Source organism: Poecilia reticulata, chromosome 16 (genome assembly GCF_904066995.2).
Source record: "Poecilia reticulata chromosome 16, P_reticulata-male-v2, whole genome shotgun sequence".
Lineage (NCBI taxonomy): Eukaryota > Metazoa > Chordata > Actinopteri > Cyprinodontiformes > Poeciliidae > Poecilia > Poecilia reticulata.
The window spans coordinates 15,472,223-15,489,128 of record NC_088845.1 but is presented as its reverse complement, the minus strand read 5'-3'; the positions used below and the strand labels follow the sequence as shown (position 1 = coordinate 15,489,128).

Below are 16,906 nucleotides of genomic sequence, written 5' to 3'. Positions count from 1 at the left end.
TTGCATGTTCTCCCTGTGCATGGGTGGGTTTTCTCCGGGTACTCCGGCTTCCTCCCACAGTCCAAAAACATGACTGTCAGGTTAATTGGCCTCTCCAAATTCTCCCTAGGTGTGAGTGTGTGTGTGCATGGTTGTTTGTCCTGTGTGTCTCTGTGTTGCCATGTGACAGACTGGTGACCTGCCCAGGGTGAGCCCTGCCTCCTGCCCGGAACGTTAGCTGGAGATAGGCACCAGCAGCCCTCTCACCCCCATTAAGGGACAAGGGTGTATAGAAAATGGATGAAAGTTGTCCAACCACTGTTTTTTTTTAAGTTCATTAATCCTGTGAGCTTTAACTTAATGCTGCAATTTAAACCAAATAATTATTTCTCGATATGCAAGAAAAAACTGCTCTCACCTAGTAAGTCAACACACACTTCTGATTTCTCCATTATTTTTACTCACAGTCTCAAGTTAAAATAGCAGCTTAAAAGTAATTTAAATTCTTGTTTCCAATTACATAAACTGAAAATTAATTTAATCAAACTTCACAATGAACTCTGCTCTGAAACATTTAGTGTGAACAGAACATTATCCTCGTGTTTTGCAAACTGGTTGTTGTTTTCATATAAACATTTGCCTTCATAACGCAGAAGAGTCTGATAAATGTAACACACTTCCATCTCACTCACGGTGCAACATGGGATACAAAAACATGCCGCTAAGCATGCTGGGAAGTAGTTCCCACTCGTGTCTTTTTCTTCTTTCAGTTTTTTAAGTGCTAACCTAAAAACTCTGGCTTATTCAACTCTTGGAGGTCTGACAAAAATAATAAAAAGTTAACACAACTGTAAGTTTATCTTTCACAAACTCACACATTTAGATTCAAAGACTAAAACTCGCTAAAATTATTTGACTTGAAGAGTAGGAGAATTATATTGGAGGATGTTACATTTTTTCATTTGCGTGGCCACACGTTTCCCAAACTTTGCATGTGATCGGCTGATCAGCACTTTGAAATGGTTCCTTCTCTGGAAGCCGTAGATAAAAATAAAGGTTTTCCAAACCCAAATTAGCTGTGATAAAAAGTTTGTTTTGCGCAACATATTCTTTGCCACGTTTGCCAAATTTTCAGAAGAAGACCCTGTAAGGTTTATGTCCTTTTTTTTCTCCACGCCTCCAAAGCACTGACTGACTTTCTTTAAGTGTTTTGTTTACATTTGCATCCAGGATTGTTCCGAAATGATTCAAGTGAGCAGTCACCAAAGCAATCTAACAAACAGAACTGTTCTAATAAAACCGTCCCATAAAAGCAGCCTACCGAGTATTTACTGACTGAGAAAGAACCGCAGTTTGAGCTTGAGGCCGACAGAAGTGAGGGAACACCAGAGCAGAAATTGAAGTTGGTTCTGAAAAAAACTATTAGCTCATCTGATCCCTGACAGTAAACATTTTATTCCCCTTTGAGGAAAAGGGATGTGGCCAGCTGGCTTGGAAACTTTAAATCTTTCCTTTGTCTTCTCCCTATCATTTTCCGTCAAATCTTTTGCGAGGAGTTAGAACTCAGAATATCAGTCTGCAAAAACCCTTTCTCAAACTCCTGAGAGAGCAGTGCACTTCTGGTGACACTGAAACATTGAATCAGCTTCTAAAATATTTCACTTTGTTCAGTTTTCTGTCCTTTTTCAGAAAGCCTCCGTCTGCCTGCATGTAGTAGATGTCTCTTTTTGTGAAATTTGTTCCATTTTCTTTTTACTGTAATTAGTTTGTGAAGAGCAACAACTGTAACACTTGGTGAGGTGTATTTTTTTTATTGTAAGTCTTTTAGTTGCCATAATTATAAAGAACCTCTGCTCTTTAATGTGCATTAAAGAAAATTATTCACAGGGGAGGAAGCTTAACAGATAATTACAATAAAAATCATTTATCGTCTCATAATTAATGAACCACAAAAAATGTGAAAATCACTGCCGTGTTATCCAGCGGGATGTATTTACGCCGTCCCCATCACATGAACTGCATGATGCTGCAGTTCAGTTGTCGCGCTGTGCTTGCCAGTTTGGAAAGGAGCCTGTGTGTTTTTGTTTTCCTGTTGCACAGAAATATCTGTGGTATTGTCATATTATGTGCTGAGGGGTCATTACATAATAGAGTTGGCAGGAGAGTCAGGGGCTTAAGGGGGTTCAGCACATGTGATGAGCCACAGAACGGCTCAGGTGGATCACGGGTGGCGGTGAGGGAGTCGGTTTGCCGTATTTACTGACTCACTAATCATTTGATTACAACTGATCACAATATTGCTTTGCAAAGTATGTGGTTGTTTTAATAGGTTGAAGGTAAATAGGTAGACAAACAGCTACTGAAAGATTATGATTTTCTGAAAGGTTTTCTTTTTTTGTTACCCTTTTCAGCCTCTAAAGAAAAGGCTCCTCCAAGTTATTGCGATCAACAGATTCTTGTTCCCTTCTCTTACCAAGACCCTTCTCCCATAACTACTCAGTTTTAACAAGCAACCAGATTTTAAGGATGGCCCTAATTGTTCCAAGCTTCTCGCATTTCCAATTAATGGAGACCCCACTGCCTTTTAAGACAGTGCTTCCAGATTTGTTTTGTAATCCTCCCAAGATTTGTGCTATATGGTGTTGGTGTCATTTCTTGGTGTCTGGTCTGATAATCACTGTTAAAACTGAGATCTTGTGTAGATAAGTGTGATCCATATGGAAGCATAGCTAAATTTAGAATATGCTATAGTCTGGTTGTTTATTTGTGGATGCATGGGCGAGGCAGGTAAGCAGGTATGCGGTGAACTCGGGAGGGTGTTGCCCCAATGAAGGAGCATTTAGAGAAGTGTGTAAGGATCATGGAGTTTTACAGTGTAAACAGACATTTGTCATCTCAACAACTAAAACAAGGCCAAACTTGAATATGGTTTGTGTCTCTGTGCAGTTTTGTCCGGACTGCCACACGGTCCGTTGTAGGAGGAGGGGGTAGATGGGTGTAGCCTCAGGCTTACCACCACTGATTCATACTCACGCTACTACAAGTGCAGAGAGCTGACCCACATCACGCAAAGAAAGCCAAAAGGAAGGGGTGGGTTCTCAGTGAAGGGAGATCACATGATAATCCCATGTTTTTCAAACCAGTTTGCTGGGTGCACCAGTCAGGCAGTATTTAACCTGAGACTAACTGCACTTGCAACTATGGAAATGTCTAGTTTTAGCTAATAAAACTCAATCTAACTCATCAAATAGAACGCACAGCAACAACAACAAAAAAACCTCTGAAAGCAGAAAAACCGTCAGTGTCATTAAATAAATGTTTAATTTCTTTCACCTAACATTTGAGCTCACTCAAAATATACCAATGAGACAAGGCAGAGACAGAGAGGACGAACTTTGACCAATACTTGTACAATCAGGTTTAACCAAAGCTCTGGTTAAACCTGATAAAATTATTTTTCATTTGATGTTTTAGTCTTTAATTAATGCATAAATAAATAAATAAAATAATAGGAGAAAATTATACTCCAATTTAATTTCTCTGCATACTTTTAATGATTTTTTGCATGTTAAAATTGTATTTTAAAAGATAAATAACAATGTTTACCTTTATAAATGCGCAACTGGGCATTTGTACGATATGTGTCTCTTTTTAAATTTTTTGCAAACTGCACGCTTAACAACAAGTCGACAGTTTCTCGTACAGTGGACAAGCGGTGCAACCAAGATATTGTAGAAAGTAGCACGGAAGCACAAGTTTGGATGTACAACATGTTATATTACATTGTCAAAATTATGATGAAGAAAGACAAACATTGATTCAAAATAAAATTTAACTTGAGTTGAACTAAAACTAGATTTAGTTTAATTAGAAATAACTCGAAAAGTAAAGATTATCAAATAATATTTCGTTATCTTAGAAAATAATCAATCTCCTTCAGTGACAATCTGCTCCACACTCCATACCAGTCGGTGGCGGTAATGCACCAATTTCATTGTTTCCCAACCGCCACAAAACATCAAAGAAGAAGAAGTTTGAATTTCCTGTTCCGGGTCCTCTAACAGAAACGTCGCGTGAACGGCGCGGCTAAACAGAAAGTTTTGGAGGAAAACTTGAAGATTTGAGCTTTTTTCAGCGTCTAAAACCTGCTCGTCTTTGCCGGAATTGTACAGCTAACGTGTACTCAGGGATTGATCTTCAAATTCAAGAGGTTTGAAAGCTTTATTAAGGCAAAGTACATCTATGTTGGTGGCCCATATACAGCAGTGAGCTAACGCTTCTTAGCATATTACCGGGGAGTTTTGGATGTGATTGATCTTAGCTATTTTGTTACTCCGTGTTAGCAAAGCTAGCCACGTATTGAACCATAATATTTAATAAGAAACTGAAAGACGTAGACTTTGCTCAACATATGTGTTGTTTTTAGGTAACACTTGTGCGACTCTCAAAGAGTGCTTGAGCTTATGCAACGTCCTGTTAGGCACATTCAGATCCTAAGAAAAAAAAAAAATCAATTAAATATAAGCTTGCTACAAAGTAAAAGCTGGCTATTGAGCTGAAGGCAGCTTTGAAACATTTCCGAATTGTTATGTCTTGCAGTATTGGAGGATGTCTCTGCCAAAGCGGGAGGTGGAGGAGCTGAGACCCTGGGTGGAGCGCACCGTGAAGAAGGTGCTGGGCTTCTCAGAGCCCACTGTGGTCACCGCAGCTTTACACTGCGTTGGCAAGGGGCTGGATAAGAAGAAGACTACAGGTAACTAACATACAGTGGGTGTTTATCACTGGGCTCCTCCGTCATGTTTTGGTGCAGTTATACTCACTGTTTTTTTTTTTTTTTTAATTGTGCGATTTCTTCTCCCTTTCTTTCCAGTTGTTTTTTTTTTTTTTTTTTTGCTATTTGCGGGATATTTAAAACAGCACTGTGTAACTTTTATTAAAAAAAACATTATTACATATTAAAACTGTAACTATGTTGTAACAATACGGTAAGAGACGGATAATCCCCCTCTGCCTTCTCCCTATGGGTCTGCTGTCACCTGAACAAATACACTGCTTTGTTAGAAACAACCAATCAGAGCCAGGAGGAGGGTCTTAGTGCTGTCAATCAGCACTTTAATTGACAACAAAAATTCATGTCAGTTTTTGTTGGTTCACCACAACAAAAACTGACATGAATGCTAAGGGTAGTTAGCATAGCCACCAGTGGCAGCAGATAAACTGGCAGCATACACAAGTTTGATTGACAGCACTAAGACATTCCTCCTGTCTCTGACTGGTTGTTTTTTACAGGGAGCGCTGTATTTCTTCAGATAGTAGCTCAGGGAGGCGGTGGGAGTGCTTGATTTTTTTTTTTTTTATCTGTCGGTGGCATCGGACACGGTGGCAGTTTTAACAAATGTGTAAAAAAATATTTAAAAGTTACATACTGTAGCTTGACGTATAGCTTTAGGTCAAGCTATCACTCAAACCTAAACATGACATAAATAAGAGCAGTAGGTTCAAATAATTACAGTGTTTGCGATAACATGTTACTGTGACTATTAAATGGCCCTTAAATGTGTGTTAATTATTTAAACACTCGTTTGCCCTCAGACCAGCTGCGTCCGATCCTCGATGATTCTGCAGGAGGTTTTGTAGAACGTCTGTTTGAAGCTCTCGAGGAAAGCCGCAACAGCCGTGGCAGCAAAGGATCGAGTGAAAAACACCGCAAGAGAGAACTTAAGGTAACAAGAGACCACTGCTCTGACCTTATCACGAGGATTTAAACAGACTGCGTTAAATCTATACAGTATCACTTAGTGACAAAGTACAACTGAAAAAAAATTGTGTTTGCTTGTGATTTGGCTGTTTGGACTAAGGAGGTTTTTGGAGAGGAGGCAGACACAGGAGCAGTGCAAGTTGCTCCAGATGCAGGAGATGGGACAACAGTCAAGAGGAAGCGAGTCCCACGCTTTCAGGAGGTGGAGGAGCCTGAGGTGATACCCGGACCTCCATCCGAAAGCCCGGGCATGCTCACCAAAATGCAGGTAAAATAAATTATTGTGCATCTCACATGTACTGTATGTCTTTAGTTAGTCAAGTTTTAAGAACTGTCCTACCTTCGGCTTCTCAAACAGATCAAGCAGATGATGGAAGCAGCCACTAAGCAGATAGAAGAAAGGAAGAAACAGCTGAGCTTTACGTCGCCTGCAACAGTAATCATTTATTGAAACCCTCAGAGACTAAACCAAAAACACATAAACATTTGACATTTTTAACATACCCAGCCATTCATCACACTGAACTATTGGCCCATTTTCTGACATCACTTGTTGTCTTTTCTCACAATCACAGGGTGATGGATCACGGCTTCTTGGTGCTGCTACTGGTGGGGCCTCGTCTATTGCCCCCTCTCAGGCTGCCAGCTTTATGAATGATGCAATAGAGAAAGCCCGCAAAGCAGCCGAGCTTCAGGCCCGGATCCAGTCCCAGTTAGCTCAGAAGCCTGGTATCCTCAACACTTTTGTGAACACGGGGCCTCCAAACTTAGTCGCTCTTGCTAATCTGCACGCCATGGGAATCGCACCACCGTTAGTAACAACTTGGAAAAATTGTATTTTTTTTACACAAAAAAATCTGGGGTTAACGTGGTTACAGCTAAAAATGTATTTTTATACGTGTGAAATTACAGGAAAGTTGATATTAAAGAAGTGAACAAACCAACGCCTCTGATCCTGGATGACAAGGGCAGAACTGTTGACGCTACAGGAAAAGAGATTGAACTCACACATCGTATGCCCACACTCAAAGGTATCACATTTCTTTCAGGTTGTCTTCAACTTTAAAACCAAAAATATTTAAAATTCAAATGGATTATATATTTTTGGATTACTCTCTGCTGGGAGACACTGTAGATATTTGTTAGTCAACATAGCCAAGGAAGAGCTGCTGTGTAATTTTATCTGTAAGTACAGGTGTGATTAGGGTGCAACAGTACCTGTTTTCATACTGATTAGTTTTGTTGGTTTGGTACAGACATGTACCAAATGTACTGCGCTGCACATACCTGAACAAATGCAGAAAGTTTATGTGTCATTCCCTGGAGTTCCTAACATAAAAAAAAAACAAGATCATGTAAACCTTTTTTTCCTAATTCTCGAACGTCTGCACAGACTTATTTAAAAAAATTATAAACAACATTGACTGTGTTCAAGTGGTTTTATTTTTGTCTTTCATTAATAGCGAAAAACTCAGTCCGAAACTCCATTTGGTTCCATAGTGGCCACTTTGTGTTGGTCTTTGCTAAAGGGAACTGAAAATACTTTTTTTATGTACCATTAACACTGCTAGATGTCAAAAATATCAACATTAAAAAATATAATTCTACTTAAAAATGTCTTTCTCTAAGAAAACAACATTTAACTCTAATTGAAGGAAAACATATGCAGTCTTTATTTAGTTTGTTTCCTAAAATTTTTGTTGTAATGGAATCAAGATGGTAAATATTTGGAAGTATAAAAATCCATTAAGCAGCAACATAATTTTACTGTCCATATTTTGAATATTGTCTGAAATACAGCAGCTCTCAAAAGTTTACACGCCACTGTTGCATAAAGAAATTAAATATTGATAAATTATTTAAAAACATTTCCATATATGTAATCTTTGTTCTACATAATGGAAGTAACCAGAAATACAAATATCAAAGTAAGAAAATATACATTAAAAATCTGAATTAAACCGCTTGAGCCATTTGCACTATGTGAACTAAATAGGTTGAAGCTCATTTTTGTTCTCTTAAGTTCACACTGGTAACTCTGAAGTGAAATAAAATTCTTCTGTCCAGGGGAGATTTTTTTTTCTGATATATTTATTCATCTTCCACTCATAACGCTAATTAATCTGGTTTACTTATTTTTTTGTGTGCAGCCAACATACGAGCTGTAAAGAGGGAGCAGTTTCGCCAGCAGCTGAAGGAGAAGCCTGGGGACGACATAGAGTCCACGTCCTACTTTGACCAGCGGGTTCTCATAACTCCAGCCCAGCGGACTCGCAAGGGCTTCAAATTCCACGAACCGGGTCGCTTTGAGAAGATTGCTCAGAGAGTTAGAACCAAGGTAGAAGAAAGCTCTTCAAATGTAGATGCATTTTCTGTTTGAAGGTTTGGCAGTTTTCATGCTCGCTGTTCTTTTGTGTGTGTGTGTGTGTGTGTGTGTGTGTGTGTGTGTGTGTGTGTGTGTGTGTGTGTGTGTGTGTGTGTGTGTGTGTGTGTGTGTGTGTGTGTGTGTGTGTGTGTGTGTGTGTGTGTGTGTGTGTGTGTGATTGTCTAACCCACTCAGGCCCAGCTGGAGAGGCTGCAGAATGAGATCGCCCAGGCTGCAAAGAAAACAGGAATCCAAGCTTCCACCAAATTGGCACTGATTGCTCCGAAGAAAGAGATTGGAGAAGGAGATGTGCCTAATATTGAGTGGTGGGACTCGTATATATTAAGCACCCACTTGCCCATGTAAGGAAATGAATAAGGCTGTTTGGCTAAAGCTCAGTTATTTAATAATTCTGTATGACATTTGCAGAAAAAATAATAATGTTTAAAAGTGACTGACCTTTATCATGCTTTCTTTTTCTTTCTCTGTTGAAAAGAAATCCGGAATCAAAATTTGAAGAGATTGATCTTTTTTGTGTGACAAACCTAGTAGAACATCCTGCCCAAATTAGTCCTCCAGGTAAGCTGTGGGTTAAATGTATTTGATAATTTCTTGATACCCTACAATAGCTCTCCATTCAACTGTTTCAAGTAATATAAGATCAGGTTTCAGTCGACACTCCTCTTCTCATTGGACATAATTCAGTTCAGTTCCATCATTAGTAGTTTTTACATTTTATTTATGTTTTTCTTCTAGTTGACACAGACAAGCCAGTAACTTTAGGTGTGTACCTAACAAAGAGAGAGCAGAAGAAACTGAGAAGACAAACACGGAGGGAAGCACAGAAAGAAGTGCAGGAAAAGGTCCGTCTGGGACTGATGCCTCCACCAGAACCAAAAGGTACACAAACACAAATATGGTCAGAAATAGTTGCTGGGCTGGACCAAGCAGAATATCGTCACTAATGTTTGTTTCTCTTGATTTAGTACGCATCTCCAACCTGATGAGAGTGTTGGGGACGGAGGCCGTTCAGGATCCTACAAAAGTAGAAGCCCATGTGAGAGCGCAGATGGCCAAGAGACAAAAGTTTGTAGCACCGTTATTAATATCCTGGCATTTCTTTGACATTTAAAACTGAAGGACTTTCTTATAAATCAAGTTTTAATTTGTCGTCTAATTATAGAGCTCATGAGGAGGCCAATGCAGCTCGCAAGCTGACAGCAGAGCAGAGAAAAGAAAAGAAGGTGAAGAAGTTAAAAGAAGATCTAACTAATGGCGTTCACGTTACAGTATACAGGTAAGCAAACAGGACATGAGTCGCTCGAGATATACGGGAATACTTCTTATAATTATTGCATTTTTCTCATTTAGGATCCGTAACTTGCAAAATCCGGCAAAGAAATTTAAGGTGGAGGCCAATGCAAACCAGCTATACCTGACGGGCACAGTGGTTCTGCACAGAGACGTTAATATAGTTGTGGTGGAGGGAGGTAAGAAATGATACAGAATCAAAATGCTAGTAAGGGTTGGTGGGCTTTTATAAAATTTATAAAACTAGTGCATTTAAAGTTTTATTTTAATGGTTTATGTCAATGTGGTTGGCCAAAATGGGTTGATTCTGCTTGGGGATCAGGAAGATTGACATTGACGAAATTGACATATTAGTTGCTGGCTCTTTGCCCAACTCTTATTTATTTCAACATGCATAAAATATTTGTATTTATTTTTTTGTTTCACGGGTAACTAGTTTAAATTCACGACATTTTTGTATTTATTTTTAGCCATATATGTAAAATATATTCTTTTAAAATCAAGTTGAGACATTTCCTTTTTTTATTTTATAAAATTGACCCTAATAATTATGAATATATTTTTATAAGAAATTTAGCAAACGTCTTCCATTTTCAATTGGATGAAAATGGAACAAAATGTTGTAATTTCTCACCAAATTACAAAATTCTTTCTTTGAAAAAACTTGCCGTATTTAGCCAAGTGTAATAAATTAATTAAAAGCGGATGTCGGAGCAGCAAAGTTTTCTTTTGAGTAATAGTCTCTGGTTGGATGTGGCTCATCCAATAGAAAGCAAAAAAAAAGCATTATTTTTTTAAAGGTAAATACTGTGTGCCCAACATTTTCTATTGTAAAAAGATTTTAATTTTAGCCGTTTTGCACAGAATGGGCAGTCTCTAGATCTGCAAAGCTAGGAGAGATTGCACATCTAGATTTGTAGTTATAATTGGAGTAAATGGTTCCATAGGAAGTACTGACACAGTGGGGCAGGATGAAAAAAAAAGTATTTAACATTTTTAAATAGTTATTTGTAAGAAATGTTGAAAACATTGTATATTTTTATGTTCAAGCTGAACTTTCACATAAAATGTGAATATTTAGAATTTTGTGGTTTTAACATTTTACCTTCTGGAAATATTTTTTTATGTTTACAGTTAAATACAGTTAGATTTACCCAAACAACGAGAGTACAGCATAAACTCTGCTTTCTGTTTGAACTTATTCCGTTACTTTGTAAACCATCCAATGATTTTCTTGTATAATTGTGTAAATAATCTGTTGGCCTTTAAACTATTAGATTTTGATGTTGCACTTAAAATGTTTTTTTTTTCTTTCCATTTTAGGCCCCAAAGCCCAGAAAAAGTTTAAGAAACTGATGATGCACAGAATCAAATGGGAGGAACACAACAGCAAAAGAGACGGTAAGACTAGTTTTAGGCTTGTTTTTTTTAAGTTCTACCTGTGATACCTTATTTTAATATTTAACTCTTTCCACCCGGCCCTTTATTTATTAGATCCAGATGGCGATGACGATACAAGAAGAAACAACAAATGTTGGCTGATTTGGGAGGTCAGTGTTCTACATCTAGCATCCTCACGTTCAATTACATTGCTTCTTTATTGTTTTATTTTTTATTATTATTATTATTTTTTGTTGGTCTCGTGAAAGTATCTGTTTCTCCTGGCTCCACAGGGAACGGCTAAGGAGCGGAGTTTCGGTGAGATGAAGTTCAAGCAGTGCCCCACTGAGAACATGGCCCGAGAGCACTTCAAGAAACACGGCACAGAACACTACTGGGACTTAGCGCTGAGCCAGAGTGTGTTGGAAGGCTCTGACGACTGAAGCAAACCTGCGGAGCGCTTTGATTCCGTCAGTGACTCCAACCATCAATAAGCCTGCGGATCCCTCACAGCCAGCCGCCCCCCCTCTGCTGGCGCCTGGACAGACATCGGCTTTATTAAGAGACTTGAATATCGAAAAGGAGCAACAACAAACCTGTGCGAGTGTGGTTACTTTTGTTGTTTTTTTTTTTAAGAGAGAGAGAATGGAGCAGATCCAGATGTGTATAGAGAAGTGTGTGTGTGTATAGATCTGCATCAGTGTTGATTTCTTTGATGACTTAGGCTTTTCTGTCTAAATTGTAGTTTTTGTAGACAGATTGCGCAGTTTGGTGTAATAACTCTCCACAGGCATAATGTGGTGAGATCCGTTTATCACGACTGATAATTTTGTGATGAAATCAAGATGCCCACTGTAAAAATCGGTTTGATTGGAAACATTTGAGTGACGCCCCCCCTCCATTAGAAACAATTTGCACAATTTTGTGCTAACTCTCAAAAAATACACTAGATAAATATCTTTACCACATAAGGTTCACAAACTTTTCACTGAAAGGCAGGTGTCTAAATGCATTTATGCAAGTTTTGTTTGAAGAATGCATTTTTGGCTCTGTTGTAGCTACACTTATCTCTAACAGTGCAGTCCCTGCCTTAAATAAACAAAATACAAACACTTATTTGTTTTATTATTATTATTATTATTAAACATTGTTTTCTAACTAGAACTCTCTATGCTAACTTTGCATTTACTAGTCCCATTTTAAAGTTTTCTCCTCTACCCCAATTTGCTTCATCCCCCAACTATGGGCAGTTCTAGTCCTGATGAGATGATAAATTAATTTCTTATGTACAGCATTAAAAAGTAAGGTGTTGCAAATTCTACAATGTTTTGTAGAATGTTTTGAGATGGTACCAGTTTTTATCAGTGGTCTGCAACCTGTAGCCCTTGGAAAAGCAATTGACTCCTAAGCTCTGTGCTTCACTTAATATATTACACACAAAAAATACAGCTTTTTATTATTTTGTTATTTTGAGCGCCCATGAAACGTTAGCTGGAGATAGGCACCAGCAACCCTCCCGACCCCACTAAGGGACAAGGGTGTAAAGAAAATGGATGGATGGATGGAGCGCCCATGGAAAAAACACAGCCCCCACCTTCCCTCTGCCCCTCTGGTAAATTTGGTCTAGCACCGCCACTGCCCCCAACATCAGCAGACAGATCGGGGAAGATGGCGGCCGGTTCAGGCGCTGCAAGCGGGCAGGGAGCCCGCAGCTCCACTGGTTCTCTGGAAGCCTCACTGGACCGCCGCTTTCAAGGAGTTTCCAATACTATGGAGTCGATACAGAGCCTCTCGACGTGGTGCATTGAAAACAAGAAACACCACAGCCTCATTGTTCGCTACTGGATGAAGTGGCTCAAGAAATGTGAGTAGCTGCGCCGCTAGCTAGCATACCTCAAGCTAATTCAAAAGCTTGATTTTTGGCATTTCTACATGTAGTGTGCAAAACTCGCCAAGATATTTGGCTAATTTATGCAGTGCTTTATGTTGTATCGCAAAAGTTGTTACTTACTCAGTTTCTTTACTTTTGAACGAGCAATTAATTTCAGAAGTATTCGCAGGTGATCCTACTTAAAATTAGCTGCTAATGGTGGCAAAGCTAACGTGTCGCTGATAGCAGTGTTTACAGATGGGCCTCTCTGGGAAACACGGGCTGGTTGTGCAAAATAAATTAAGTTGGGATGTGTTGCTCTTGATTCACTCGTAGCTGGTTTCTTGAACTGGGTCACTTTTTAGACAGTTTTGGTTGCACCTTAATAGCTGTTCGTGTGGCGTGTTTTGATGATATGTTTATTTTATGAGCACAATTGAATGAACTTGTTTTTAGCACATTGACAAGATCGTAGCTCTTTAGTTTACAGGTATAGTGTGCAGAGTATATTTAACTGTTGCACAGCGCGTTAGTCGAGCAAGTGCGTCTGCCTTGTAATGCGATTGATTTGATGAATGCATGACTTAATAATGGCTGTGTAAGGTCTTGTAGCAGTCTGTAATACAGCAAATCTGAAGCAGCCTCTGACTGAAGACAGTCTCATGAAGATGTTTAAAGTTAATAATTTTCTTGATTTTTATGAGCAAGTACTTCATTGCATAATCATCTTCAGTTCTTCAGAACCTTACCAGCCGTCTTTATCAGGTTGTTGAGCCAGATTATGTCCATCTCTGAAGCTTCTTCACAGCAGAGTTCTAGAAGATCTGCAGCCTTTTGCTGCAAACACTGAAGGATCTAAGCTTCTTCAAGAAGTACAGTTTGCTCTGTCTCTGCCTGTGCACAGCTGCACTGTTGCTTCACTTCACTAAGAGTTCCTCCAGATACTAAAAAGTATAAAGCGGTCCCTCAAGAGACACGTCTTGCATATTTTTTAAAATTATTGATTCTTCAAATGTTCTAAGCAAACTAGCCAAGAAAATTCAACAAACTGAGGTTTGGTGCCTCATTTAAAAAAAAAAAAAAACACTCCAGCTGATCTGAAGTAATAATTTTTCAGCAAAATTTGGTGTTCGTGGTTTTAGAATAATGTAACTCATTTATGTTTAAGTGCATAAATATGCATTTAAATCTGAAATCAGAAGTTTACATGTGCAAAAAGAAAAAGATGCACTAGGGTTTTTCACAGTATCAGAAAATGTTGACATTGCTATATGAGGTGGTGTGATGCTTGTCTATTTTCTTCTTATCTGTACTTCTTGCACTCTGACAGCGTTTTCTTCTGTTATTTGTGTTTGGTGTGAGCATCTGCTACAGTGAGACTCTGTAACTTGTTAAATATTACATCAGCATAACATTTACAAGTTCAAAACATTTGTTGGAACATTTTAGCTTACAAATATTTTGCTCCAAACTGTCCTTTGCGATACAAATATCGCACTGATTGCGATGATATATTGTGTAACCTATTTTTGTAACACTTTCTTTTCTTTCTGTTTTCTCAATATGTAAAACTCTGACTTTGACTTTTATTTTGTGGCATTCAGCAGATAGAAATCATTTTGGTCGTTCTCACCTAAATAAGTAGAAGTTTGATCTGACTTAACTTTAGGAGTTGACTACTATGAAGCAAAATATATTTGCAGAGCTGCAGCAATCTCTCTTTTTTTTGTACTTCTACAATCTAAATCCAAAATGGCTGCAAATACATGTGCATGTTGTTACTTTATTATTTTATTTTCTCTAGTTTTATATCTCTACTTTGTGTTCAGAGGCCGAGTGCTTGAAAACCAAAGTCAAATTTCTTGTTTATGCTCAGTAAAACAGAGACTGAGTTAAAGTGGGATTTAACAATAATATTTATTGATTACATGGTTTTGTTCTCTGAATTACCTGGAACAAAATGTAGGAATTTTTGTGATATTTAACACCAGACAATTTTGCTGCTGTAATCTCACTCTGACGCAGACCCAGTTCTGTCCAGAATGTGTTTTCCTGTCTTTTTTATTTTTTATTTTTTTAAGACGTGTGTGTATATAACACTGGGTTCCCACGTTTTATTATTTTGGTGCCAGTGTTCTTTTTAGATGTTGGGAGTCATTCTGTAAAACTGAAGAAATTGGTTTATTTCATGCTGGATGAAAATTTTTTTTGCTGGTAATAAATTGTAAACTCTTGAATATGAGTTTTAATCTTAGTGGTACTGATGTTAGTAAAAGCCAAATCAAGTGTATTGGGTTTTGCAGATCTTTTTCTTTATCATTACTGAGCTTAAGTCTTTAGGTTGCTTCTAAAATAAATGTGGGACAGAAAAACCCAAGTTGTTGAAGCCTGTTGATTTTAATTCCCTCAGAAATAGTCTTGTATTTAGTCCAAAAGCTAGAGGTTGGTGGCAATGTCATTTGATTTATATTTATATTTTCTCTTAAGTATCCTTGATTGTTGTTTGTGTTGAACATGCAGTCTGTCTTCAGGTGGTAAAGCAACTTTTGGTCTTTATTTTTAACATTTATTTATGCTTTTGAGGCCAGTCTTCCAGGTCTTTTATGGAAACGAACTCCTAAATTTAGAAATGCAGTCTGTCAAAGAACAGTAAATGTCAGGCTTATTACTGCAACTCGTGCTGCACAAAATGCTTTGTAAACTAAAATGCAACAAATATAAAATTCACAAAAATGATTTAATCAAAGCTAAAAAGAGAAGTTAAATAATACAGTGCGACTATAAAGATGGCTAAAACATTGACTAAGGCTTTTAAAACGGAAAATGTTTATTTCATCATATTCTTAAAACCATATCACAGTAGATAATATTTTGAGGCAAAAATGTTTAGAAGAAATCCAGAACTGAATAACTATCTGATTAGTTAGAACTAGTGACTATAAAACTTTGTGATCTTGCTTGAAGTTGCTGTGCTTTTGCTCCTTTGTTGGAAGTTTTCCATTTTATTTTGAATATGTTAAATATTTGTGCATTTTATTGTAAACTCGGCTTTAGATGGAAATGGTAAAGGCTAAGAATCTGAGTAGAAACATGAATTGTTTAAAATTTTCTGGGGAAGATAACCAGTTAAATATTAAAATATTAAGCAGTATATTTTTAAATAAATTGTTAATAAAATGTAATTTTTTAAATATGTGGTGTTAACTATGCTTAATTTAAGCTTGTAAAAACAAGGGATGGAAGTGTTGTATTTAAGATTTTGTCGTGGTATTTTGGAGTTGTGGAGGAGAAAAATGAATCCAAGCTCTGTTTAGGTGAGAGTAAAATTTCTGAGAGAGTCAAAATGTCGTTTTTATACCGAGGACAGAGAACCATAAACTGCAGAAACAGTCTGCAGAAAACATCTCCAGGACAGCTGGAGTTGGGTTTTAGCTCAGGTAAAAGTTCACAAGTATTCAGATAAAAGCATAACAATAGATGACCATCAAAATATTAATATTTTCTGTAAGACTGACTGGAGTTTCCCAGATAAAAATGTTTATTATGTTAATTAGGGCAGTAGTGATACAATAATCTCATGATACGGTACGCAATATTCTGCTCACGATACGATGCATATTGCGATATTTAGCAAACGATACAATTCAATACACCTTTGCGATTTTCTGAAAGATTTTAGAGGGACAGAGTGATTTTGGTGACATTTTGTGGCTGTTATAGAGTTGAATTGAATTAATTTAACTGAAAACTGATTAAAAGCACCAACTACACACTACCTGGCTCTGGTTGGACATGGACACAGACTTAAAAGTCGACAGCTGGACAAAATGAATCAAAGAAGTGGTGAGAAAACATGTTTCTTTTAATTGAAACAGTACAAACTGTAGCTTACATGCATTTGTAAAGTAAATAAAATGCACCAAGTACCCTGTTCTGAATAGTTTGATACCTTTTTAACCTTGACACTTAACATCTGAAGGAATCACTCTAAGCCTGATGACCGAATCACTCTCCCGGCGAAGCAAGCAGTGAGTGTTGGATGTTACGATACTTGAGGATGAATATCAATTTTTTTCTAGGAAAGAAAATATCGATATATATATATAGCGCAAAAATCGATATTATTATACAGCCCTAATATAAATATGAAAAGGTTATTTATATTAACTGTATCTTTGTGAACTTGTAGGATCATTGTATTGAGTCTGACTCTTGATATTAGTTGATCCAAGTTTACAACAGG

At 37.6% G+C, this 16,906-nt stretch overlaps 2 protein-coding genes across 4 annotated transcripts in view; both read left to right on the top strand.

The window, feature by feature from the left end:
* Positions 1 to 4,017: 4,017 nt before the first annotated feature.
* Positions 4,018 to 11,909, top strand: prpf3 (PRP3 pre-mRNA processing factor 3 homolog (yeast)). 2 transcript variants are annotated; one of them, XM_008432741.2, is made up of 17 exons: positions 4,018 to 4,189; positions 4,579 to 4,732; positions 5,572 to 5,702; positions 5,841 to 6,005; positions 6,096 to 6,173; positions 6,313 to 6,548; positions 6,650 to 6,768; positions 7,888 to 8,075; positions 8,298 to 8,464; positions 8,599 to 8,681; positions 8,859 to 9,002; positions 9,089 to 9,188; positions 9,286 to 9,399; positions 9,474 to 9,592; positions 10,737 to 10,814; positions 10,908 to 10,963; positions 11,087 to 11,909. In XM_008432741.2, exons 2-17 carry the CDS (start codon positions 4,588 to 4,590, stop codon positions 11,234 to 11,236), a joined length of 2,073 nt encoding a protein of 690 aa, XP_008430963.1. In that variant the 5' UTR covers positions 4,018 to 4,189; positions 4,579 to 4,587; the 3' UTR covers positions 11,237 to 11,909. The 2 variants fall into 2 exon arrangements, with proteins under 2 accessions (XP_008430963.1, XP_008430962.1); XM_008432740.2 differs by having other exon boundaries at positions 5,838 to 6,005.
* Positions 11,910 to 12,112: 203 nt separating this feature from the next.
* The window catches only part of rprd2b (regulation of nuclear pre-mRNA domain containing 2b), a 39,348-nt gene continuing 34,554 nt past the window's right edge, over positions 12,113 to 16,906 (top strand). For both annotated transcript variants that reach the window (XR_535837.3, XM_008432737.3), the window contains exon 1: positions 12,113 to 12,657. Coding sequence is in view for 1 of the 2 variants with exons in the window: in XM_008432737.3 (XP_008430959.2) it covers positions 12,351 to 12,657 (307 nt within the window). In the remaining variant the exon portion in view is untranslated. The remainder of the gene's footprint in view (positions 12,658 to 16,906) is intronic.

What these genes read in the sequence shown, in the direction of transcription:
- prpf3 (XM_008432740.2), top strand. Translation starts at nt 4,588, where the DNA reads ATGTCTCTGCCAAAGCGGGAGGTGGAGGAGCTGAGACCCTGGGTGGAG. An exon ending in ACCGCAAGAGAGAACTTAAG is followed by an intron (nt 5,703 to 5,837) that starts GTAACAAGAGAC and finishes GTTTGGACTAAG; the next exon opens with GAGGTTTTTGGAGAGGAGGC. An exon ending in TTAAGCACCCACTTGCCCAT is followed by an intron (nt 8,465 to 8,598) that starts GTAAGGAAATGA and finishes TCTGTTGAAAAG; the next exon opens with AAATCCGGAATCAAAATTTG.